The following is a 27,940-nucleotide window of genomic DNA, read 5'->3' as shown; positions in this document are numbered from 1 at the left end:
GTGTATCTGACACTTTTGTTTGTGGTGACATTCACTCTGTTTTCATTAACCTTTATATTGTAATATGAAATCATAAGATGAAAGCGTGCACAAACATAGATTTCTCTTAAATTCACTACATCTGAAGAAAAAATAACTGAATATTCAACACTCAAATTTAAGGGCCTGAGTTCAGCCGGCACATCATCAGATGATACCAAGCTCATAAAAATACATTTTGTGCACTGTTTTAATTGGCAACAACATCATTTTTGAGAGGAACAGAATACACTCTGAAATTAGTATAAACAAACAATCAATGGCAGAGAAGCAGCAAAAAAGAATCAATAATCAGAGTGTCACAAGCAGATTTAGGAACCCAGTAACATACTCTGAGTTCTAATTCTTTTCTCTTTCTTACCTACTGTACAGAAGTAGAAAGTCACAGGTTCTCCCTAAGTCCTTTATGTAACACTTGTAACACTACCCAAAGGTCTAGTTTCTTGGAAAAAAGTGCCTTAAATTTAAGTTCTCAGTACTACTTTAAAGTAGGAGAAAAAAAAGAACAATCCACTACTTCAAAATAACTTTTTCCAGTTTAAGATTTTATCATCTTTCTAAAGCATTTTTTAGAGTTCCCAGTCTATTTTGATTCTTTATCTTATTCTGCATCTTATTTGTAAGCTGAAATTCTGTAATGTTCTTTGAGAAAACTTCCTAATCAGAGATCTTTATGTGTTGTGTAGAATAAGAATTTTTTTGCAAACATGAATATTGTAGCTGTCAATTTTTTCCTGCATACAGAATATGATTCAAAGAGTTAAGATCGGTTCTTTCAAAAATTATAATGATAGCATATTACAGAAAAATAATACAAACTACAAACATCATAAATAGGAAATGATAATTTCAAAAGGATGAAGAAATAATACAGGGATGACAACGCTCATATTGCCTTGTGAAAAACAGCAATCTTTTACTGTTTTAAGGGGCTGATACTTGACTGTGGGTATTCTCTCAACTGCAGCGTTCATAGAGCAAACATACCTGACACAGACACTTTTCACAAAGAAGCACTAAAAAGATTGACAAAAGTAACATAAAATATTCAATTCTATCAGATTATGTTTCTTGTTAATATGAAAACCGGCCTCTTTGTCTGTATTTATTTCTCAGTACAAAAGGATAATCTCATTGCAAATATTCATTCAGACTCTAATCTGGCTGTATGTTTAAAAGGGTTATTTTACATTGTATATTTCACACCAAAGAAGTGGGATACCAGCAGCACCATTCAATTTTCCTACATCAGCCATGTGCTCAAGTGCTTTATTACAGCAGGACCTAAAGCCAAAAGCTTTCAATGTCTCGACAACATACTGTAGATATTACAGAACACTCTGGTAAGATTGTCATTACTAGCTGAACACAGCCATTGAATTACACCGGTCTGACAACAGCTGTTAAATTTCTTTTGTTTCTCTTTTTGATTTAAGATTACAGCAACTTTTATGACTACTTCAGTTTACCCAAAGTACAGCTGTTAGATAGGAAACGTGACCATGAGCTCACCGTTATCATCATGGGAATACTCTATTCCAGAAACAGTGCATCTTCGGAAAACCATCTTGTTTTCAGTAAGTGTCCCAGTCTTGTCTGAAAAGATAAACTGCACCTGACCCAAGTCTTCTGTGATGTTTAAAGCTCGGCACTGCAGTTGAGAGTCTGTTTCTTCATCATATAAATCTTTATCTTGATGAATAAAATATACTTGGCAGATTTTAACTATTTCAATAGATACATACAAAGAAATTGGAATCAGAACCTACAGTACAAAAAAGGAAAGAGAATTAGGAAAAAAAAGAAGCAAAGACACAATCAGTTATTAAAGCTAGTTAAATTGGTACTAGACTGGAACATAAAGAGGCTATGTACTTTAAACATCTACTCTAAAATTATTACTGTATTTAAAGAGTTTATTTACTGTGTTAAATGAGGAAAACCTATGGTGAAATGCAGAGCTGGAATGCATTATTATGTCTAGAAAACTGATTATCAAAACATGGACAGAAGCAAATATTTCTGGGGCTAATCAGCTGAGCTTTAAACTAGTTGGGGAAGGAAAAGAAAAAAAAAAATCCCAACCCAAATCAGACCATACAATCAGAATACTGTAGATGTGAAAGGATTAAATAAATTTGTTCTACATAAATAACAGAATGTTAACAAATTCACTTTGCAGGAACACAAGAAAAAAAAAGAGAAATGTTAATCTCTTCCTAGGAACAATATATTTGGCCTTGACTTTTGTACTGTAAATTATTTGAATAAAGACCACATAAGTGCTGAAGAAGGAGAGATTAAAAGATTTTCAGCTGTTTCTTGAGGATTGTCAGAATCACATAAAATACCTAATTTGTTCCTGAGTTTTTCTCTGCAGATTTTTTTCAGGATACAAATTCCTGACTGCATACTTTGTTTAGTTTTCTCAGTTAGATACGAGGGAGAAATTATAGCATGGCTGTAAGTGGAGAATGTGGTCACTTAAACAAAAACTACAGTGAAATGTAGGTGTTTAAAGAATTCAGTGGTGAATTTTCTTAACCAATCCCTCGGGTAAAAATTATTTTTACAGTCTTTTTCATTCCCTTTTATAAACAAGTTGCTGCCTCCAGTAAAGCAACCTCCTCCAGTGTCCCACTAGGCAAACTTCCATATATCTCAGTGACATGAGGTTCTTTTCTTTCTCTGAACTTAACCACTTTCACCATTCAAGATATTTCTCTTCAGGACCAAGAAACTTTTAACATAGTTTGTCATTTGGCTGACATACAGTTTTGCTAAGACAAATATATCTGAAAAGCTGTTAAAAAGTAGAGAATTTATTTTCATACCAGAACAGTGTACCCAAAGTGGCATCCTCAAACTTTGAGGTCTTGTTCTACAGTGGGTAGACAGGAAGAGTGAAGCTTGTTTTCTGGTTCATGGGGTTGTTCCTTCCCAGATGCAGGACCCTGCACTTGCCTTTGCTCAATTTTAGGCAGTCCTCCTCTGAGCATCTCTCCAACCTGCCAAGGTTCTACTGAAGGGCTGCAGAGCCCTCTGGGCTACTGGCCACTCCTCCCAGCTTGCTGTCAGTGAACTTGCTGAGGAGGCATCTGCTCTTCATGCATGTTATTGGTGAGTTAATTAAACAACACTGGGCCCAGTATTGAACCTTGGGGGACATCACCAGTGACAGGCCTCCAAATAGACCCTGTGCTACTGATTACAACCCTCTGGGATCTTTTTAGTGCTTATATAGCTTCTTATATGCCTTAGTGGTAAAATGAGTACTACATATATTGCACATATATAATGTTATTGCAGCCAAGTAGGAGCAGAAGTGACAGCATGTACAACTTGATTACCTGGAACACTATGATCATTGTCAGAAATAAATATACTGAAGCTAAAGCAGGTGACAAATATTTGCCATCAGGCCCTGGAACATCAAAAATTGGTTTCTTCTTCTCATCATATTGCCATACCCATAGACCATGACCTGCACAAAAATTGGAAGATAGAAAAAAGCAAATTAACTCCAAGGAAAAATGCTTATGGTATGACCTTGTTCTTAAGAGTTATGCAGGAAATTGTTATTTGTTTTCAAATATTCTGCATGACTTCTGAAAAATGCCCCAAACCTATGTTTTTTTCTGCCTTGGGATTTGAAGTTTGAGAAAGGATTTTGGCTGTCCTTAAGCCACGCAAGACTCATTTCACATAACTTTATCTAAATAAAGCGAGCTGCCTAGTCTAAATTAGTAGTTTAGACTGTTTTTGTAATCACCAAAGAAAACTACACTTCTTCAGAAAATTATTAATTTCTATGACATATATCGTCAGTCAGCTATCAGTAAACCAGCTTTAGAAGAAACTTTACTGTGAATTGTATCCACCACATGCACAAAACTAATGAAATAACAGTATCAGTTGTGTCAACAGCATGGAAGCTGAGGAATGAAGAGCAAAAAAAATTCTAGGTCTTGCTCAAAATGGATTTTTTTTTTTAATTGATTGTGCTGGTAATTAAATAATGGTAAAATTTTTATTGTTTTGGGAAAATTACATTCTTGCAAAAGAGACAGAATGTTGTATTTTTAAGTACAGCACTAAGATTTAAAATCCTAAAATGGTATGCCTGATGTTTTTAAGGTGTAAAAAACAAGGAGGAATTCTTCTGCAACAAAAAGCATTCAAGCTATCACTATACAGTAAAAATTTTTCTGATTCTGAAAATCAGAAATAAAGGACAAAGGTCTACTTTAAAAATAATCTTCTGTAAATCATCCTTTGACAAGATTCTTTACATCTTGATACATAAACCCAGTACTGAATGCTTGAAAAATAAAAACACATACGTGAGCACATTATTTTGTCCTTATACTACCAACATGAGATCAAATACATGATGTCTTTGTTGATATATATATATTTATTCTTGAGAGCAAAAATAGAAAGCTCCACACTGAGAATGACCTACATAGGTTTGTTTCATAAATACCCTTAGATTTTCAAAATAATTGTATCTCCAGTTATACTTTATTGACAGGAGGTGTGAAAATGGCCTGGCTTCTGCAGAGCACCAGGCAACTGAAAGGGCTCGATCAAATTTCTTTCCAGCTGTTTGTGGCTGCCAGCATCTGGAGCGCTTTGCTCTGGCCCTCTGCTGGCGGCTTCCAGCCTTGTAGCAGAGGGACAGAAGGGAAGGCGCCCCTGTCACCTGCTGAGTGCCACCTCTGGACAGCCCCAGCTGGCTGGAGCCACTCGCAGGGCACCCCGGGGGTGGTGGCAGAGGGGACACTGCAGGCAGTAACTCCCTGCTGTGAAGCCTCACCACGACACTTCAGTCCTGAGGACTGGGCTCCCCAACACTGAAACACTACACAAGTGTGCCATGAACTCAGTGGAAACAAATAAGCTGGCTGGTTCACAACTGGAAATACTCATATTTAAGCATCTAGCAATACCTGGAAAAAGGCACAGTGAGATGTTTAAAGTGGCATAAGATTGTTATTAAACTACACCATGGTTGTTAAGAAACATTCTGGTGTTTATGCCATATGACTCACATGCAAACATTACAGAACACACAAATATTAAGGAAATGGAATTCACATGCCATATATAAAAAATCATTTTTTGTGCCAAATGTAAAACTCAATTCTTTCTCACAAATTAACAGAAAAAAGGCCTAAGGAGACATAACCTGAACTGAAGCATTTCCTTAAACACTCCCAGAAGTTTGGAGAATATTCTGCTTGGATTTATGCAGACTTTTGCTTACTTCTTCTATGTTATGGCTGCAGCCTTAGGGACAGTGAGTCCATGTTGTGCACTGTGCCCTCAATTTAATAAGTAGTACTGGGGAATGCCAGTGTACTGATTATGTTTACTCTGTGCTCATAAATTACTCTACTTCCCTAATTAATGACAAGTTACACTCTACCACCTGTAATTTTGAGGAGACTACATATAAACTGGGGGCTTTTCTGGGCTTGATGTTTTTGAATGCTATCACGTGTAGTATAATCTAAGCCCTCAGATCTCTGGTACTAATAGCATATATTTCATTGAGATTAAGAATGTATTTAGATCAGCTTGTGTATCAAGACATTTTGATTTTTGACAAAAATAAGTATGGAGACAGCTTTATGGATTTTTTATTTTGGCTGACATGTATGTTTTTGATAAAGCTAAGTGCATGAATCCCAAGACAATGTAATACTTAACTTAAATAGTAATGTTTCTACAAGTAAAGAGCACTTACCGATGGCAGAAAACAGACACATGATTAGAAGTATGAGGACACACCACAGGACATCAGCATTCATCTGTCTTTCAAGCTTACTGCGCTTGTAACGTGGCCCATTGTTATTTAACAAAGCTTTGGTTTCATGCCCTGCAGAAAGAATTGCACCAAACATGTCATATGGAACTTGGCTATTATTTTATAGCTATAAAAAGGTGGTACGTATGCTCTGTAAGACAGAAAAGCAGTTCTTACCTGCATAGATTACTATTCCTGCAACTTCTTCTGTGTTTCTAATGGTACATCCACGTAACAAAAGATTCTCTTTGAAGAGTCCATCCTTTTTCCCACTTTTATGAATACTACAGAAAATTTTAAAACAAAACACAGCATGTCAAAACGTTAAGCTTGTTACATCATACTTGTAATACAACAAGTCCAGGAAACATCTTCAGTGTTTAAGAAGATTTTCCAATTTGATGGCAAAATATTTCATTGAATCTTCCTCCTGGGAAGGTTCTCTGTTGCACTTTGAAAACTGATATTACTTACCCAAGGATCCCTAACATGCAGGAGCCCAGCTGGAGCAATACCAGTTGCTGTTGGATATACAAATGTTCTGGACAAATGCTCACTAGTGATATTGTGGGCCAAATCGACAGCATGTGTGCAGCCTAGCTAATGCTTGGAAAATGCACTGGACTTCCTATGCGTGTGTAAACTGCCTGAGCAATCACAGTTAATCCAGTCCACCTAAAAGCAGCTGTGTACTGGATATAATTAACCCACTATTCACATGTGCTTACTAAAGAAATCCTCTAAAGAGATAGGGAAATTGGGAAATGACTGTTTCAGAAGCAGTGATACTAAGGAAGATGTGCCAGGGTTAAAACACATTAGTTCAGTGAAAAAAAAGGAAAAATATTTCATGTTTTTATTCCGTGTATCAGTGAGAACAAAAGAAATTATTTTCAGAACTGTCTCAGCAACCATCTAAGGAAGGCCTGCACCCTGAGGATTCTTGTTGACTAACACCAAAACACAGGAATAAAGTCACATTTCCACTACAACTTATTATCTGCTGGGCATAAACTGACTGAAATTTCAGCTGACAGAGAAATACATAAAATAGCCTTATGAGAATTAACAGGGAAATGCTAAACAATAATAGCAATTTAAAATGGTATTAGAATTTTTACTACTAAAAAAGACAAATCAAATAATAGTTTAAAACCATTTTCAAATGAACAAAAATTCATTTTATCAACTGAAGTACCCCAATGCCTCAGAGAAGACTAAAGCTAATCTGGATTGTTTAAATGTTGTCCTCACTTTCAGACCATCAAAACCATCATGCTTTCAATATGCTACACTAAAATTAGTATTGTGTTGCTGCAACATCAATCTTATTGTCTACCTGGACTTAAGCACTGAAAATCCTCCATCCCCTGATATCTGCAAACCGGATTAAAATTGTCCTTTTTATGTAAAGGTGGAATTCTTTTTATTTGCTTCCTATTTTCTAAGCCTTCACATCTGGGTTATATATGCACGCTTTTCCCTGTTAGATTCTTCTCTTTTTCAAAATGAGGGCCAAAACTGTACATGCTCCTAGGATCTCAGGCCTAGGAACTATACCAAATACCCTGAGATTTGCAAGAAGAAGAGGTTCACATTGGTGAGTTCTTTGTACTTGTCCCAGTCTACTAGGACCACTTGCAGAATATTCTGTAATGCTAGTTATGCTACATAACCTCAACAGTCAATGGTTTTATTAAGCAGAATATACCTGTGTGTATATATACACACACAGTCTTTTAGTTCAGCACAACATATTATACACCCACCCTCTCCTCAAAAGATATGCATATATATAAAAAGTATTGGTGCTTCAAGAAGTATGTTTAGCTTTTCTCTGCAGGGATGGAGAAAAAGCACTGGGTTTGACTGCTGAGGTAGCAGCAGCAGTGATAACATCTCACTAGCTGCCAGAAACTGAGAAAGAAAGAAGGGGATAACACCAAATTTGCAACTCTGACACGAAAGTCAAAGGTGTTTTTTTAGTCAGGAGACAACTTCCCCTGCTCAGCCCATCCTCTCTACCAGTCTCAGACAGAAGAACAGAGCTTTTACTTCTGTTCTTTTCAGCACACCTCCTTAACCAGCTGTCTCATCTTTTGCCAAAGCAGCATCAGCTGGGGGGCTGCCCAACATCCCTCTGGCAGAATGTCAGTAGGTGTCAATTTGTCTGTGCTTAAACTGTGGGAAATAATTTCTTAATGATTCTGTACTGTCAAAATTACACTGCTACCAGGATTCTGTCATTCCTCTGATTTTTAAGGCTAAATTCTGCATTAGGCTTTCTTATAAATCATGAGACTGTTTGAATTTCTAATAAAATCTCCAAATGATAATTATGATTCCTGTTAATAAATGGGACTTTTTAGAGATAAACCTACTTAAGTGGTACTTGCTCTGGCTTATAGTTTTATAACCTTCTCTAATTTTTTACACTTCATAGTAACAGTGGACTGTGCCAGGTATATTGTATATGGCAAACTTCATATACAATTATGTACTTGTTCTTACTAGCTTAGCTTACAAAACAACTCCAGAACAATTGTGCAACATCTGAAGTTAACCTGTAGGTGTTAAAACCCCAATCTACTGTCCTCGCCCACAGGATGAGCCTTCTTAGGACATCTTATATGCATTTGGTACTGCTTTTTACTTTTCCATATCCAAATGAAGTCAGAGAACTCAACTGTTGCTCACCAAATCTTTAGAAAACATGGATGAAATAAAAATCTGGAAGAAGCCAGCAGAGGCTGGAGGAAACTGATAATTTGCCTCTTGTCTGCAGTCACTCCCAGTGACTTGGTAACACAACATACATATAAAACAGTTGGGCACTGATGATAAAAGGTCTGGATTAAAAAATAATGAAAACTAGAGTTAGATAAAACTGCTCACTTTGATAACAAACCTGCCAATTGTAAACTTTGAGTCTGGGTTGAGAGACAGCCTAGCTCCCATTTCTAGTCCTGCAGAGTTATAAACCTTAAGCTTGTTACAAAGACTGAAGAGGGGCTGCTTTTCCCCTTTCTGGATTCTGGCCAGTGTAAGTTACAGGCAAAGAAGGAAAATTTTCTCTGTCATTCTTTATAATAGTGTCTGGCTGAAGCCACTCAGATGCCTGGAATGCAAAGGCTAAGTTGTGAGGAAATGCACAAGCAAGTGTGGGTGCAACGCTCTTTTTCTCTGCAATTTCTCACATGGGTGACACTGCAAAAATGTGGTATCTTCACATCTAAAGTACAAATGTACCACAAATTAGGAGAAATGGGCAGATAATTTGCAATTAACTTCTATTATGCTACAGCACTCTGAAAGTCTTTATACGGAAGTAAGCCTCTGGTTTAATACAGCAATGCAAAAATTACTCTGATGCCAGCTCACTTCAGCTTTCTATTATGTTTTATCTTGTTATGTGTTTACCAGCATTAAATAACAAGGTAACCAATGATGACTGTATTCAAAAGGGAGTATTTTCTTTCACTTTCTGGTTTATCAAGTGTCTTACAAAGGAAATGGTAGACCTGGCATTATCTTCCAAGGCTTGACACTCCCAAAGAAAATATTCACAAATCTTAAACATGATGTCAATGAACATTACCAGTCAGAAACTTCCTGACTCTCAATTTAGTCTGGGTTAAAATTAGTCTGTTTTGGTTTTTTAATCCAGAAGTGGAGTAGTTACTATAGCACATTAAAGAGACATCATTATAGATATATATCTGTTTTTTCTTTAAAAAAATTGTAACATGTTTTTATATTAATTTGGGTTTGTTACCTTATGAGAACCTTTGAAATAGGAATACACACATGTATTCATCTGATTCTTCCTACAATTCCAAGCTATACTTATTTTGGTATGATCAGCTAAAATTTTATGTTCTTGTCTAAGAATAAAATTATTATTTTCAAAAAAGCTGAAAAGTGAAAATTTAAATTACATCTTCTCTTTTTCCCTTGCCCATATACACACAAAAAGGTATAAACAAGATTTTAAAGCAAATATTCTATTTTTGGAACCTGGAATTGGATTTTTGAATGTTTGCCATGCATACTATACATAATCTGGCTAGACACATAGGGGCAGGGGGCATGTTAGGTTTTGTTCTGTTCTTCTTACACAGCATATGTTTATGGAGAAATAAAAGTGAGGGAATGTGCTTGGGTTAGAAGGGTTGCAGAAACTGCAAAAGAATATTAAAGCAAGCACCTGAATAGAACTGGTAGTCTGCCAGTGCATCTGCACACCCCAAGCATGTTCAATGCAGATTGTGGCAATACAACAGAAAAATTCAGATGCATTAATGTGCATTTATACTTTTTCAGCTGTAGGATAAGGCTAGGCCCATCTCAATGCATTTTGCAGTATCTTTTTTTTTTTTTTTAATATCATGTCTCCTTTTATCCTGGCCTGCCTGTGCTACAATGGCTACCTGACAGAATTTTTTACATGTTTATAGCATACACACACAAATATTTCTATTTTCTGAAAGATCTGTCAGTACAGACATTAAAACAAAAGACCACATTTCATACAGGAAAAAAAAACATGAATCAAAACTGTAATCCCACTAAGTGGTTAAAATGTCTAGGAAACGTTGGCATTAATGTTTCAGCATAGCTTTTACATATGGATCTGCTGAAAGGCTATTATTTCATGGGATTACTATTTAGGTATCATTTCTTTTCAGTCAAGCTATTATTGGCTGGTAGCTATCTGATCCATTATTTCAAGCAGGAACTACTGGTAAAATTTTGAAAGAATTAAGATCTGAGTTTGACATGACAATGACATGTTTCAATTTAAATGTGTTAATTGCTATTCATCTTGTTAAAGTATGATTTGAAATAGATTCCTCATTCCATTATACTAATGAAGGAACTCTAAAAAGTGGCAGCAAAAATCCTCCTTCTGTGATAAATTAGGGGATTGGAAATGTATTTGTTCAGGGGGTGCTCCCCACTCTCTAATTCTAATGGCCCATGGTCCTTTAGCTGTAAATCTCTTGGAACATAGCTAATGAGAGCTGGAAATCACCTGATGCTTTCTGCCAGATTCAAAATTTGTATCAAAATATATTCACATAATTTGTGAAACTGTAAAGTATAAAGACAATTAAATATAATCAATACTAAACAACAGTCATCAAACAAATAATACCATGTTTTCTGTTATGTAATTCAAATGGTTCTGTAGCTTACATGCCACAGGTCTTTTCCACATGGAGTAAATAAATAAAAATACAATGGAAGAAAAATTTATGCATATTTTCTACAGTATTCTGCTCAATATTTTGAGGACTAAGATTCACACGTAAAGTGTACTAGAAAAGCTGCCAAACTTTCCATTTCCATATCTGGAAATGGCATGTCTACAGTAGTGCAGGCTCTCTATTACACACCCTCATGCCGTAATGTCTAATACTAAACTTTTTTCTTCACATGAACCGTAGAGCTTTGTGCTGCTAAAGAAAGGAACACATTTTCCCACACTACAACTTGATGTAGTTTAAAGAAACTGTCCTGATTTACACCAGTTGACAGTACATCCTACACAATCAGTGACATCTGAGAGTAATAACTATAGTGGTAAATGGCATCACTATAAAAAAACTCCCCAAGCTCCAGCAATTTACCTTGTGACATTTACATACTTTAATACTGCTTATCACTCCTAATCAACATGGGTGGTAAATCATTGTATTTAAAATGGAATTTGTGTCAGTTTAAGTCTCACCATTAAAATTTGAGCAATAATTATGTATCCTGGGCTCTCACTCTCCCTGTGGTTAACAGACTGTAGAAAAATAAGTCATGCAAGAGTGCATCTCCTAAGCCACCAAATCAACATACCTTGACAGTACAGATCAGGCTACATAAGAAACAAAGCACTTTGCATATCCTAAAATATTGTTCCTGAGCAGGACTGATTGGCCAGAGATAAGCACCCTGTTAATGTAGTTCTGTTTGTTTAAAATTAAGTCAAGTGAGCATAGGTGATGTGGTAATGCACAAGCATACCAACTGTGTGAGCCAATAATTTCATTTTATCTGAATGAGAAGAAAGGAACAGTGCCATAGCTGGAGAAATATCAGTTTTGCCTTCTGATTTTCCTCAATGATACATATATTAAAAGAAACACCCAATAGAACCATCTTCATGAAAGTGTACAACAGATTGTGCTTGTTTGTTGCCTCTCTTGGACTTATTTTCTATTTCTTCCCATTTCCAGATGGGCTTTTTTGATCCATGGAGGAAAAGGAGATGAGTGCCTACAAATGCAGTGCTTCATACATTCATTTCTGTAGTGTAAGCTGATTGAAGGGAGCAAATAAATCCATCCTAAAGAATGAAAACATGAGGTTCCTATCTCACCTTGAAGTGAGGAATCTCTAAAAGAGCCTTAAATATGCAGCCATATTTAGATGTGATGATGATGCAACTTACAGAAGATAGCCCAAAGCAAACAAGCATTTATTTTATTCTATATTAGAGAAAAAGAGTGTATACTGAAGGATACTATATGAAATACTCACATGTAACCTCGAAACCTACTTAAGTCATTGTTTGGCTTCTCACATTCAATCACACTGGTGAACTTCAAGGGGTCAAATTCTGAATCCTGGAATAATAAGAGTGTTCATTATTTAGAGCAAAGACTTGAAAATTATATCCAAAATCACTTATTTTCTAGTTTTTGTAATATAATAAAGTCCATTTTCTTCCAAAGGCAATGAAAGCAATGGTGCAGACTACTGGCACTGAAAATCAAAGGGACCAGGATAAAAAAAATTCCTAAGATGCCTCCCGAAATCTCCCTTACAAGGATCACTTCTGTTCTGCAACTGGAAGATATCAAATGATTTTGGTCTGTAGTGGAAAAATGAAATTTACCTGAAAAATCTCAAAGTCTTAATATTATCATTATCCTTCATGTTAAATGAAGCCAGTGAAAATGTAGGACAATATAAGTCAATACACTGCCAATTATTAAAAAGCTAACACGAGTTTTTGAAATGTTAGCAAGCTTTCTTAATTGCTTTATGCCAACAGAGATGAATTAGTCTACTATAGTAAATTACACATATAGCAGAATAACTTTTGCTTAATTATCACTTAAAAACCTTCTTGATTGTCTAGCTCATTACTCTGAAACTGTATTGTTGCTGACTATTTAAGTTTACCTGTAGTTAGCGCCTTGTTATGTTTGAGGAAAAACATCGTATCACAGCAGAATTACTTTGTTAAATAAAAACGAAGGTTCTCCTTTTTTTGCTATCTCAAACTACACGTTGAAAGCAGACATATCTGATCCTGGTGCTGCAGAGAAGGCTGTTTATCTCCATCAATGAGGACAACTTCTATAAAACTGCTTTGCATAGCACTTGAAGCAAAGAATTAATTGCAAATTATCACATTAAGCTTTCAGTAGTGACAGCACTTTATGTGTTATGTTTTATAATGGTTTTGCTGAGCTGCTGGAGACCCCAACCACTACTTTTTAGAGTACACTTGTGAGAATAGTTGACTGAGAACCTGTAATCACATGACAGACACAGTCTTACTGCCAGTTTCTCTGAAACGCACAGGTGTCTCTGGGATTTTTTGGTGTTGACTCTACTCAGGTGAAAGAAACCAGATTTTGAGTAAGAGATAAAAGAAACTAGAGGATATGTAAGGATCAAAACCAACACCCTCCATTTTTCTGCTGGTTACACCTGGAAGAAAGACAGACTTACACTATATACGTGACAATTCAAACCACCCACACCTGAGACTTTTGAAAACCTTTTTTGTACTGAAACATGAGATGATAAAGAGAACTGTGAAAATGGGCTGTCACTTAGAGACAGCTACAGCCCACTGGAGGAATGAAAAATTTTGACGTGCAGAATTCAGCTTGTAAACAAGGGGCGGGGGGGAAAGTAGTAAAAACAAAGGACAGCTCTGAGTTGAGACTGCTTTGCTGACAATCAGACTCCCCAAATTACATCAAGGTTGGCAGTCAAGAACCTGAGCCTTAGCAAGAAATAACACCTGCCTGTTGTCCTAGATGATATTTTCCTTCCTTGCCCCAGTATGTTCCTTGTCAGAAGAAAAAAAAATAAAAGGTATAGGAAAAATAATCTACAAATACTCACTACTATAGCTTAAACTGCATTTATAAATTGGATGGAATGGGAAATATTTCTCCTTATTATAACATCATATGTATAATACATTAAATTTAGCACAAATTTTCATTCAATGGTCTTAAAAAAGCAAAGAAATTAATCCTAACATCTTTGATGAATGTCTGTGAGGGAATCCTAGAGACACCTTATAATAAAGCCCAGTGTAATCAAATGCAGGTTTTGTATGGCTGCTGAACTCAGCAGAGAGAATGTGGTTGGACACATTACCTTCTAGAATGGTTGGACAGCTGAATTCCCTTTCTGCTAAGAAAACCTCCCACAAAGGTTTATATTCCACAGATAAAGATTAAAAAAGGTACTTAAATCTAGAGCCTCCTAAAGTCTTCACAAAAAAGATAGATCCTGTCAGGATCAGAGAGGACTAAATGTACTCGACCTCCCCATCAGTACTATGCAATATTGTCTTTCTCCCTCCTTTGTTTGTTGATTTCTTTTCATGTATGATTCAGTTTTGGAACTGAAAGTCCTTCATCATTAAATCTGTCTGTATATTTGTGTTTTGTTGCAATTAACTTGAAATATGTGATTATGGTCTTTACACAGATAATATCTGGGAGTGAAAATCCAATTAGAATAGTAGTTTACATAAGGAAAAAAAGCTGATGAATTCTGATTTATAGCTAAAGTTCTTTGGTTTATTAATATATCAAACTGCTCCATCTCTGCCCTGTGAAATGGAAGGGCAAATATACACTGTATATTACAGCTGATGACACTGTTTTGATGTGAAAATACCTTTTGGTAAATGAAAAAACAAATATGTTAAACACAGCCTGTGTGTGACTGCTTTCAGTGAAGCACAAATTTAATGTAGGATTTCACAATGATCAAAGTTTTGCTCTTTTTAATGCTGATACTCACACTTTGGCAGCAATTGAAACACAAACTGATGATGTTCTCATGTATTAGCAGCTAAGAGAAGCTGCAGTTTGACAGAAGTTAAAGCCAAAAGCATTGCTTTTACAATGCACATATTTGCTCTTTTTCTTGGTAAAAGTCCATGAAAAAAAATTCTCCACCACTACCTTTATTTTTTTCTTACACTGAATTTCTGCATCACTGTTAAGACACAACAAACAAACTCAAAATATGGTTCAAAATCTAACTGGCCTAGATCTTTGCACAGTAGTTACCTGATGTGCCTGACTTCGTGTATCTTACTTCTCACTTGGAGAACTGCTGGACATTAAAGCTGTCCCAGTACCAAGAGGGATGAAAAGCTCCATGCCTAGACAGACTGCAATCTGAGATGAGGTTTTCCAGTGCCTAAACTCCCTGAAATCTTGACTTCTGTGGTGTTCTCATCATCCTCCTGTGCAAGGCTGGGTCATACACAAAAAGCAGCTGGGGGCATTTTTTTAACTTTCTGAAGGCATGTATAATTTTTTATCTGGTACCTCAGCAGCTGTCCCAAACTTTTGCCTTGTGCACCACTGGCCTACACAATTGATGATGGGGAGAGATTCACTGATTGCACAGAGGTTCCCCAGAGGATTTTACAAAACTGTAGGACAGCAAAGGACACGGCTAAATTCTGTTCATGTCAGTCATATTATTTCTGTTGAACAACCAGGTCTACTTTTGCTACAATGTACCTTTTACTTGCTATAACTATTTCTAAGGATAAGCCCCCATAAAATAAAGTAAAGCAAAACTTATTACTTTCATTCGAGGCAGATGTTTTGCTACTAGGTAGTGTTTAACCTGGAGCCCAGACCCATGCTCTAATAATTTACTATGCTTCAGAAGAGTATTAAATTAAATTATGCTTGAGATAAATTGATGGAGTAAAATCCATTTCTTGCTCAACTCTTCTGCCATATTATGTCATATAAAAATGAAAAAAAAAAAAACCAGGAAAAGAAAAAAAAAAAAAGAAAAAGAAGGGCTTTGATTCAGCAAGAACAGTAAGGAACAGACTTCCATCAAATCCCTGACTTCACTTTTTGATTTTGCCAAGATAGCTTTAGTCTACTACTTTTCTTGGACAAAAAATGCTGACTTCTTAGGAAGTCAGAATGCCTTCATAGGTATTTCTGAAAGCTTGAAATTTGTCAAGAGGACACATGGTGATACTTACATTGGGTATTTTATATAGTCAGGGATTCCATGGAATGTATTTCATTTCTTCAGGACTCCTCTTGCTAGAAAAATGTTTAACATCCTATACATATATCCTATTTCTTCCACTTTCTTAAAGCCTCAGAAAATTCATTCTTAATCTAAATGTGGCAATGGAAAAGTGTGTTTTCCTTACATAAGCAGACCTAGTCAAACTGCAAAAACCTGCTAAATACTGATTCCTTCAAAGCTGAATTTCAAATTAAAGTCAAATTGCAGATGCAAAGGGTTTTGTGACTAGCCTTTTAACAATGCACTAGGTATTAAATCTGACAAAAGGTTCCATTTAAAACAATATCTTAGGTCTGCAATAACTTGGCTGTGTCTTATACCCTAAAAAGATGAAGTGTTGAGGGTTAAGAAAATGTTATAATGTCTTTATACAGTGGGAAACCAACAGGTAGATAGATGAAGACAGTATAAAGATTTGTCACAAAAAAGCAGACTGAATTTAGCTGTCTCCAATATGACTTTGTAGCTTCAGCTGTAAGATGACTCTGAATCTCCACAGTGAAATGCCAACCTTTTCAGTTCTGCTGGCAACCTCACGAAACTGTCATAGCTCAAGAAGCAAAGCATGCCAGATGAGTCAGTTTGACAATTACACAATGTTCAAACAACATATTTCCCTTCATTAAATGCCTGTTGTATGGGTGATTTAGTAGCCTGCTAGTGATATTAATAATGCATAGTTATTAAAATGTTTTCCTTTATTCATCTGCCCTACTTTACTGCTGCAGAATCCTGACTTTGATGTTCAGTCCTTCCCTCCATCAGGACAGCAATGGGTGCCCAGGATGCCCTTGGGTGGCAGTGGCAGCTACCTGCTTATCACATTGTGTTTACTGGCTATGCTGGGGATCTTATCCAGACTTCTCCCTGCAGTGCAGGGCTGATGAGGGATCTGGGATTTGTTTTGGCATCTATGTCTGGAGGAAACAGAAAAAGGAGAAATGGAGTCATGGGGACAACTGAAAGGAAATATTTAATAGACAAAAAACTGCCTCAGCCAGAAAAATAGCTTTTCCAGTTTAAAAGCTTTTAAGTGCACTAAGAACTCGTCCTGTTAATGCATTGGTCCATCCTGTTACTGCTTTATATAGCAGTACCCTGTCTTGACCTTATAAAATTAATCTGACCTTTTATTAGTGTGCAACTGGAATTACATACTGATGGTATGTATCCAAAGCATATAAATTGTTTATATACTGAAAGAGTGAAATGTTTTAATGTCTAAACTGCTTAAGTCTCTATGGTACAATTTATCTGTGCCACTAATTCACAAGAAAAGGAAGAAACATTTGGATCTATGCTGTTTAGGAACTAAGAAATTCCAGCTGCACATCAGAATTTAACTATTCTGTTTTTCACACTTAAAACTATTACTATAATTGGATTTTTTTTTCAGTATTGTTTGTTTAAAAGTAACACATGTTCATTATCCAGAAACACTGGAACAATTTGAGCAAGTCAAATACATTTTAGGGAGCTGATCTTCCTCTGGCTGACCAGAGTTTTCCTCTTTGCAGAAAATAATATGAGGGAACAGTGCAATATCCTGGTCGCAGAAAAGAAAATGTATTGCTTGCAAGACCTAGGAAGATCCCAATAATTCTGTAACAGCCAGCTGAAGAAACTGCTGGTAGTCAATCACGGAACAAAAGTAGCAAAAAAATATGGCAACAACACTGAAAATATACACATGCAAGTTTTAATGTCCCTCAGGATGATGGCCACCCTGAGCAATGCACTGAAAATTATGGTGGTGTGAATAAATTGATTTATGGACTATAGTAGTGCTGGAGAGTGGTGTATGTCAAGGCTGAAATATAGACCTTAATCTGGACAATTAAGAAAGTGGTATCTGCCTGTTCCAAAAGCTAGTCACTGAAATAAATGAATGGGAGCATAGTCTTTAAGAGCCAACCTCAGTATTAGCTCAGTGCTTCAACTAAACCACAAACCAAGCCTCTCAAGGATTCCCAAAACTCTATGTACAACCCACACTGCTACTGCAGAGGCTTCTCGCTTCATGCTCACAGACAGATGTAACTCTCTCCACTCTCCAGAGCTTTCTCCTTTCTGGAAAGATTTCTAGCAGTCTTTCTGACCCATTTCTTACATGCTGGAAGAATACTTCAGTTTATTAGAGGCAATAACATTGCATAGTCATTTTAAAGTAGTAGCACAACAGCTCAGATCAGCTTCTGAATATACCTGTCCTGCTCCTGCTCTGGTCCAGACTGCTGGACAGTCTGACTTCTTGTCGGATGAAGTTCTGCCAGAAGAAATGGCTATGGGAAGGACTAAGATCCTTCACCCAGAAGAGAGAAATGCCAAGCACTGCTCTTACAGCATTCCACAAATAAAACCCAGAACATCAGAGTTCTGACAGGAAAGAGAGTGGTTAGTAATGCAAGGGTTTTCTTGTGAACAGTAAAACCTAACAGCAACAGCTGCAATGTCAGGATGCAGTTAAACTCACCGAAGTTTGATGACCCTACCTCAGCCTGAAGATAGGGAATCTGGATAAAAGCAGCTTTATCTTACAAAGTATCATGTTTAAGAAATGTCTCTAGGATGTGAGGGAAACCTGCAACATACACCAATTGCCTACATAACTGAGAGATTCCAGCCCCTAGCAACTGCAGTGGAGTACAGAGGGAAAGAAGGGAAAGAAGCAGTCCTAATGAGAAGACAGACACCTTTTATTCCAAATACTATAGGGCAGCATTTATATCAGCACTATCACAGTTTTGTCAGCCTTTCCATGAGCATCTCAAGCGTGAGGTGTTACTATTAATCAAGTAAAAGGTATTTTAAACAAGAAGGTGTTACTTTTAATCAAGTAAAAACTCCCCAGGCTGGACATTGGCATGTTGTCTTCTCTTGGATTCATATTTTTATCAACATTTATCATCACATGCCTGTCCTACTGCAAACATGGCATTCAGAGTGAACCTTCTATGCTCAATCCCAGCGTTTCTGTTCTTGTCTCTTAGCTCTGTGGAGAGGGTGGAGGTACAGCTGTGAACATTAACAGTCAGTCTGAGGCCAGCAGGCTGTGGTTGGCATACACAGAACAGGGGGGAAGTTGGGATGGCTGCAGAACACTTTGGTTAGCAACTTCCCCTCTGGTCTATTTTCATTTGCTATCTATTCTATTGAGCAAGCTCCTTTGCAATCAACATGTTAAAGTTACCTCTAGCAAAATGAAGAACACCTTCTCAAGGAATTCAAGGGTGTTTTATTTTTCAGATACCAGCTGATTGCATGAATGTTATGAAAGGAAATTCACAATGGCTTTTTCAGTTCCAAAACTAGCAAATGACCTGAGGGGAACGAAAATGTATCGTTATGGCAGAGACTGAGGTCTTCCCTTTTTAGAGACTGTGTTTCCCTTTTTAGCTCTCTAGACAGCCTCTAGAGAGGCTTCAGGCAAGCACAATGACTACAAAGTTCCTGCATAGTTTTGGCTTCAATAGTCTGTATGCTTTGTTCAGGTAATTGTGGAAATTAAACATACATGAATATGTACATGTATATAAATATGACCTATTGAATTAGATCACAGCAGCACAGCAGAATCTATTACTCCTGTGCAGGCCTTCCTCACCACCTGTCTTATCCTCTGGGTAGAAGTCAACTACTCAGACTTCTGCTTTGATACAGTCTTCTGTCTTGATTTGGCCTGTTAGATGGGAAAGGAATTGGCTGGATGGCCGTGTCCAAAGAGTTGTAGTCAGTGGTTTGGTATCCAGATGGAAACCAAAATCCAGATTGAAACCAAGATCCAGATGGATCACCAGCAAATGGTGATCCTCGAGGGTTTGTATTGGGGACCAGTACTATTCATCAGTGACACAGACAGTGGGATGGAATGCACTCTCAGAAGTTTGCAGATGACACCAAGCCGTGTGGTGTGTTTGGCATGTTGGAGGGAAGGGTCTATACAGACCTCACGACTAAGGGCATATGCATGTGGGCTGGGGCAATTACCACTATCAACACAGACTGGGGGATGAATATATTGACAGCAGCCCCGGGGCGTAGCGCTGGAGATACCAATGGATGAAAAATTGGACATGAGCTGGACTTGTGTGCTGGCAACCCAGAAAACCAGCTGTATCCTGGGTTGCATCAAAAAAGTGTGGCCAGCAAGTTGAGAGAGGTGACTGTTCCCTTCTACTCCACTTTCATGAGACCCCACCTGGGATGCTGTGTCCAGCTCTGGCATAAGTAAGACATGTAACAAGTAAGACAGGTTTCAGAAGGGAGCCACAAAAAGGATCTGAGCGTTGGAGCACTTCTCCTGTGGAGAAAGGTTGAGAGAGTTGTGGTTGAGCCTGAAGAAGGCTCCAGAGAGTCCTCATTGAGACCTTTCAATATATAAAAGCAGTTTTTAAGAAAGACCAAGAGATACTTTCACCAAGGCTTGCAGTGACAGGACAAGGGGAAACATTTTTAAACTGAGAGTTGATTTATATTAAACAAAAATATACATTTTTTACTAAAAGGATGGTAAAATACTGAAACAGTTTGCCTAGAGAAGCTGTGGATATCCCATCACTGAGGTTTCAGATTCAAGTTAAACAGAGCTTTGAGAACACTAATCTAATGAAAGATGTCCCTGACTTTGGCTGGAGTGTTGGATTAAATGGTCTTTAAAGGTTCCCTTAGAACCCAAATTACTCCATGATTATATGATTCTTATGCATATATTCATTATTATAAGCATTCAAAAATGTGAGATGTTGAAGGGCAACCAGTGAGAACAAATGTCACACCAACAGGGATAATAACATCAACTGATGAAAGAGTTTGTTTCATTTTCCTTCCCTGTCATTATCAGTTATGTAACCTAAAGATCACAAACTTTCTGTGAAGTACCAGGACACAGCTTTTTGTTTCTCAGTAGCTGACATGACCCACCTCCATGCAGCTACTAGCAGGACAGTCATTTTTAGCCCTTTCTAGTATACTGCAGCAGCCTGTAAGTCAGATCCCCATGATCTCAGCCATACAGGCCACATTGCTATACAGGTATATGAGGCCATTTGGGATATACTTTTCAATCTGTTTTTAAATCAAGACATACTAAAAATATAGTATGTAGAGAAGCTTGGAAAAGTTAATGAGAGGAAGGCAAAATGCTTAAGACAACTAATATGCATTTTTAATCAAATTCTCTTTCTCTTGGAAGCCAAAAGGTTGTGTTCCCTGCTTTGATGTAAACCAGTCTATTTTCTGTATCATTAAGAAAGCTGAATTAGGGTATTAGCTGTCTATAAATCTCCATGCACAACAGATATTTTTAATTCAACATCAAACAGAAGTGTAAGCATTATAGTGCTGTGGGGAGAACAGTATCTTGTCCAGTCATGTACCTGCAGGACAACCACAACTCGCTCTCTCTCTCATGAGTGCACACATGTAATGGGAAGTATCTGACCATCACAGAGTCATAGCAGAGCTTGAAAGTATGAACCCAAGTATAATCAAGGAACAAAAATGTTCATGGTTTCATTGAAATATCAATTTTGAGACATACAGCCAGCCACTTCCCATGTAACATTTGAATGCAAATTTCTAATGACCACGATGGCTTATCAGTACTAAACTGTGTAAAAGACTTGGAGAGTAGCAGCAGGTGGAGAAAAGAGAAGTGGGATGAGAATTCACATCCTTGATGCTGAAATAAATACAGGAGTTCCTCATACTGTTCCTCTGCTGTTTCTGGCAGAAAAGCAGACCTCTTCTCCACCTCAGTACTCTCAAAGGACAGTGAGACCACACCAATGTAATTGGGGTTATATGTCTCAATACTGTGAACACTTCTGCTCTGGAAAAAGTCTTTCCATCCTTTCCTAACCACCGATACTGCCATCTGGGGTTCTGGTTTCAGAGACCAATGTAACATGATGTGTTTCCAGCTTGAAAATCCTGGCCCTAAAATCATGAGTTCTCAGTGCTAAATTACAAAAACTCATTTTCTAAGAACATATATTCCAGGTATTTCCTGTTCTCAGTCCAATTAATGGCTAAAGAATAAACAGTTCTAGAAATAAACATTTATTCAGTAAAATTGAATTAGGCTGTATCAGAAAAGCCAAGAGAGGGAAAAAAAAATGGAAAATCTCTTCTTAACTTGCTTTAAATGTAAATGTTTACTTTTCTATAACAGGAAAGTAGTATAGCATTTTATTTTCTCCATGGACCTGAAATGCTCTTTTGTTTTCTAATACTTTTCCAGAGAAAAAGCAAAATGGAGAAATCCTGGGTTATTGATACAGAGAATGAAACTTCCTGCCTCTACAGAGCTTTGATGCAGCACAAGCACTGGCATAATACATTTCCTTACATGGATTTACCAGTGTTCCACTAGTGCTGGAAGGATTACCCTAGGGATGAGAGGTCCTTCACAGCCATGACACTCAAACTTACATTCATCAATTTAGACCTTTTAATCTACATTTAAACACATTCATACTAATGGCAAAAGTCAACTACTCAGCACTCTTCAAACTCTTAAGGACTCTTCATCTACTCTCCCCCTTCCTGCTATTGCTTAGATTACTATAGCCAAAATTTTCTCTTACAGTTATTCAAATTCTTTGTCTCTCTAATGAAGCTCTCTCAAAATGCAAACTTGTGGCCTGGACACCTGTGCAATGGAAACTAGAAGGAGATGATAATAGTGCCCAAAGCTGACCAAAGAGGAAGTGAACCATCATTCTTGAGTTTATTTCCCCATGCCTCCCAGTGTGGGACTGCTGACTAAGTGCCATGGTTAGGTGTGGAGTGAAACATTGCTCTCAACCTTCCTTTAGCACGTTTAGCTCAGACAGAGTTTGCCACAACACCGATTTCTCTGCACCAGGTCATTCTCTGCACCAGGCTGTTCTGCACACATCTGTTATATGTTTGTTTCTCTGTTAGAGACAGCTGTTGCTTCCTCTTCAACTAGACATGCCCAGTTTCCACACAAGTCATCTCTAAACAAGATACTATAAAAAAAAAAAAAAAAAAAGATACAACAATATAGGTGTAGAGATTTTCACAACAATTCACACCTATCAAAGAAACCTACTGAATGTTCAAGGCATTACCTCAGACGAAAGTCTTTCTCAGGGTGTGACATGCTTGAATCTTGCACTAACAAACACAAGTCTTTTTACAGGACTTTTTCTCTAAAGTCTTCAGCTAAATTCTAAAACTAAAAACGATAGGTTTTAATTTAATATTCTGGTAGTGCATTGCAAAAAACATTGTTTACTTTTGCTTGTTTGGTTCATTTTTTTAAACTTTCTTTTCCCTTTGGAAAATTAATTTTGGTAACACCTGTGGGATGGAGCACTAATCTGATGTTTTAACATGTGCATATCTGGAATTTTCAAGCCAATTTTCATCACCTTCTGAACCTTCTCAAAATACTGCAAAAAATAACTGCACAAGGGATAACTCCCAAAAGATGCTAAAGAGGCAGTTGATGTTATTGTGGCCTGATTCTATCTTATTAAAGTACTCACAGTCAAAACAACACTGAGTCAAACAGTGAGCATGCTGATTAATTCCCATCTACTAGATTATAATAGTGTACTATTCCCACTAATTGCAGGTGGATGATTCCCTGAGGCTACTAGTCAGACAAGAAGTAACAGGGAGAATATAGCTATACCTCTCTAGTCTTACATTATAAGACTAATTCAAACTCTTTGAGATAAGAAGTTAATATCAACAGGTAAGTTGAAAACTAGTCTGCCTAGAAGTTGACCTGGTTTAACTTCAACTGTTCCCTCAAACTGGGCTAGTTCAGACAATGCAGATTGCTGCACAAAAATCTTAGCTCAGTTTAGGCTAAACTAACATTTGAAAATTGCTTTATTTTCTCTTTAAAAAAAAAAAAAAATTCATTGTGTGTGTAAAAAACTGAATGCAAAAGCAACATCTACACTGAGATGCCAAGGCTGCCCTGTGAGCTGTTTACACATAATCAGCATGAGTTGCCCTTGCCAAAGTACCTCATACAAAGAGCAGTCTGGAGCAACCAAGTCAGGCTTACAGCACAGCCCTTCTAGAAACCAATCTTCTCTTCTGGGCCAGCTTCTGCCTGGGACTCATGGGGAAAAAAAGAAATTGCTTAAATGGCTTAATGCTTGGAACAGGGAGCTGTGGGACTATTTCTCTAAGTCCAGATGTAGTCAATATATTTCCAGCACAGTGCAGGACCAGGAAAGGCAGCAATGAAAGCTGGATCTGTCAATTTAGCCCAACTTCCAGGATAGGACTGATGAAAAAATATGCCTGCAGTAAGCATAGGCTCAGCATTTATACATATTCCAAAAGTGTTCAGAAACTGACTTGTGAGGAAATCAGATCCATTAGTTATTCTGGTCCTAGTCTGCATGCAAATGAACCTTCCAAACATGCAGACACCAAATTCAGATGTGCTTTTCAGACGAAGTAAATAAGCAGTCACAAAGTAATTTGCAAGGCTTATCTAAACCTGTTTAATCATGCTAGTAATAAGTTTGTTTTGAATGAAGTTCTACACTTAGGAGAAAATGAGAAGGAAAAAATGCATCTCCTACCCCACCAGCCCCCACAGGGATACATGCACCTTCTCACAGGGGATGGCAGCTGCTACATTCAGCTTAGCTTTCAGCCGAACTGAAGCTTTCCACATAAACATCCAGGACAGGGGCAGTGGTTAATAAACCATAAGCTGCTCCAGAATCCACAGTGAGTCTTTGTGGATTTTGTTAAAAGGCATACTGAGTAAAAACAGTGGAGCACGGAAATGTAAATGTTTTTCATGAGTCTAGATTCATACTATCAAAATATCCTAAATCAAGTTTATGAAATCTGAAAGGGAGTTTTGAGCTCTCACAGCCCAAGCTGTATCTGCTTATCCACTCTCTGAAGAGCGGCTGACATGACGTCTCAGAGGGATGGAAAACATTCCATAAGCAACTGCAGAGGGTGTGGTGGCACGGCAGCTTGCAGAGTAGCACAGAAAACACATTGATTCCTCCTGCCTACTGTGTCTCCTGTTAGATCCAGTGCACCAGAAATGGCTGCTGTGACTTGGCAGCAGTCAGGGTGGGTGTGAAATCAGAAGGAAATGGGCAAGGGCAGAATACCTACAAAAAGTTGATTTGTTTTGTTTTGTTTTTGTTTTTTTGGGTTTTTTTTTCTAAGATATGTTTACTGGTCATGGCTAACACTGTTAAAACAGTGGGGTTTAGTACAGTGCTTTCTCCTCGCTGCACTTGCCAGTGAGTCATGCTGCACACATGAACCTGATCTGTATTTCAGGGTGAAGACAGTCCACTATCCTGTTCATTTTAAAGACATAGCATGCAGAAGTATGTTTAAGGCTATTTTAAACACTTCTAACACATCCTGTTGCTGTAGTAGCAGAATAACAAGAACACAATATTTAAAGTCTTGGAGGAAAAAATGTCAAGGCCTTTGTAAAATCTCCTGTTTTCGTTTTTCTTTTTTTAATCTACCCACTGAGTGATTTTCTTTTCTCTTGTCTATTTTGAGTCTACAACAACAAGGTATAATTCAAGCTGGTGTCTTCAGACATGGAAGCCAGAGGAATGTATCAGTGACTCTTCTCACAGCTTGTGCATCGATAAGGTGTAGAATCACATACACAAAGCACAGGTTTATGTCTGACAGACTGCATTCATTAACAAACATGCAAAGCTAACAAGCAGTATGTTCCCAGTCTACTATAAATTACTCAGACAACTCAAAGCAGCACTAAAATAAGCAGTATTTATGGTCACTTGCACTATAAAGGAAAATAGTTTCCTGGAATTCACAAGTGGGGAGATGCAATCCAAGCCCACAAATGCCAATCCTGGACCTTCTGAGCATATGTTCAGAGTAAAATAATGCCTGCAAAGCACTGGAGACAAGGATAGAGAAAAGCTTCTATAATTTATTATTGCTTCTGAAAGAATCAGGCTGAAAAGGTATCAGAATGCTGCTTTTCTGAACCAAGGTTTGGAAGTGGGAAACTGTAAAGCCTTTTCCTCTCTGAGACTATGGACCTTATATGCTGTTACTGCTCTAAAGAAACACACAAAGATCCTTCAGAGGATGCTGGAGGAACAGTGGCCTTTCCAGAGGACAGTTGTACCCAACATACCAGTGCTGGCCTTTGGAGAAAACGTAGTGGCTGCAAGAGAACTGCTCAGTGCACACACAACTTCAGTGACCCCAAATTGGCAACCAGGCTGCCTGAGAGCTCAGCACAGACCTTCAGGGCTGTAAATTGTGTGGGTGCACACAAGGCAGGAACAGAATCAAGAAAGCACAGCATTAGCTTAAAACAACAGTTCCTGCTGCCACCCCCACTCCATTCCCATGCCCAGCTGAGTGACAGGTATAGAAATAGCTATCCTTCATTGACCTACTTCACAGACATGTGCTCCAAAGTTATCAGTTATCTCATATATGAAGCACAGACAAGCCAACCTTTGTAAAAGTTTCTTTTAAAAACTTGAGATACTGATACAGAGACATTACTCAAAGACAGCTATTAACAGCTGATACTTTGAAAAGAAAATTCAAAAAAAATCTGATTTTTGTCCTGTGATAAACCACATGACAAGGCACGTCATTCTGTAAGGGAGGTGGGGAAAGTGTTTAGCAGCGTGGGAAAGAGAGGGTCAGGACTACATAATTTATTTGTTTGTTTTCCTGCTTGAACAACAGGGCTGCAGAATGACACAGAACCAAACAGCTATAAAGAAAACTGAGAGTTATTCTCCTGAGTAGAGTGTTAATACAAAAATGTAAAAGCGTTCTCAGCCAATGCATGAACTGGTTGGGATACAGGTCTTGTAAGAGACTTGGCAATAAGCTTCTCTGAGGCTTGGCAAAAGGAGGGTTAGCATTAGATACAAGAAAATTTTGATCATCCAAAGTATTTTATGAGATCTAGCACTAAGTTCTCTCCAGTTGTGACAACGTAAGATATATCCAGATAGGAAGTGAACTTCAGCCCAACAGACAGGCATCATTCTTATTCCATGCTACTTGGCTGTCCTCCTACTATTCATCCGACATTTTCCAAGCACCTCCCTCCATCCCATTGCTGAATGTCTCTCAGCAAGGCAGTACCTTCAAGAATCAGTAAGAGCCTATACTTACTAGTATGGAGTGTGAAAGCTAATGCTGCTTCATGAATTAAATTAACAGTATGCTTAGAGAGGTTTTGGCCTGGGTTTTTATGAGAATGGCAAGTATTCTGCTGGATAATGTATGGGGTGCTGTTACAGAGAGGTTCTGTGATGCTGCAGCTGCTGAAGACTTCTTACTTACAAGTGTGCACTTTGCCTACAACTTAGTTGATGTAGGAACTCAGGCTTGGATATTTCCTGCTTTCTCAGCTATTTTAAGAGAGGGGAGGTAATCACATGTGGCTTTCTTACAAGTTCTCTTTCAATACTTGCCTCCTTGAGGACCAATCCTGTTTTCATTGGAATGAATGAAGCTTTTGTCACTGACCTCAGTTTAACCCCTGACAATTTACTATGGACCTCACAGCTACTGTAGCTTGGCACCTTGTGATCTGAAATTTATTTTTAAAAAATATTTATCCACATTTTTCTGAGCCCACTTCTGAGATAGAAAAGTTCCATAATCATCCTCTGATACAGAAAACTAAGATATGGAAGGACGATGGGCTGGAAATCCAAAGTGTGCTAGGTGCTTACAAGGCTGACTACAAATATCGACATGACAACTAATTTC

The 27,940-nt window shown here is 37.6% G+C and overlaps 1 protein-coding gene across 1 annotated transcript in view; it reads right to left on the bottom strand.

Annotated features, from left to right (window-relative positions):
- ATP10A (ATPase phospholipid transporting 10A (putative)) overlaps positions 1-27,940 on the bottom strand; it is a 110,359-nt gene that overhangs the window by 38,126 nt on the left and 44,293 nt on the right. The window contains exons 3-7 of the mRNA XM_021546625.1: positions 12,386-12,471; positions 6,029-6,135; positions 5,792-5,923; positions 3,390-3,523; positions 1,552-1,804 (exon numbers count right to left, since the gene is read on the bottom strand). Coding sequence (XP_021402300.1) covers positions 1,552-1,804; positions 3,390-3,523; positions 5,792-5,923; positions 6,029-6,135; positions 12,386-12,471 — 712 coding nt within the window. The remainder of the gene's footprint in view (positions 1-1,551; positions 1,805-3,389; positions 3,524-5,791; positions 5,924-6,028; positions 6,136-12,385; positions 12,472-27,940) is intronic.

The sequence above is a fragment of the Lonchura striata genome, chromosome 2, assembly GCF_046129695.1.
Source record: "Lonchura striata isolate bLonStr1 chromosome 2, bLonStr1.mat, whole genome shotgun sequence".
Lineage (NCBI taxonomy): Eukaryota > Metazoa > Chordata > Aves > Passeriformes > Estrildidae > Lonchura > Lonchura striata.
The sequence above is the reverse complement of the archived record's forward strand: the minus strand, read 5'-3'. Positions and strand labels throughout refer to the sequence as shown.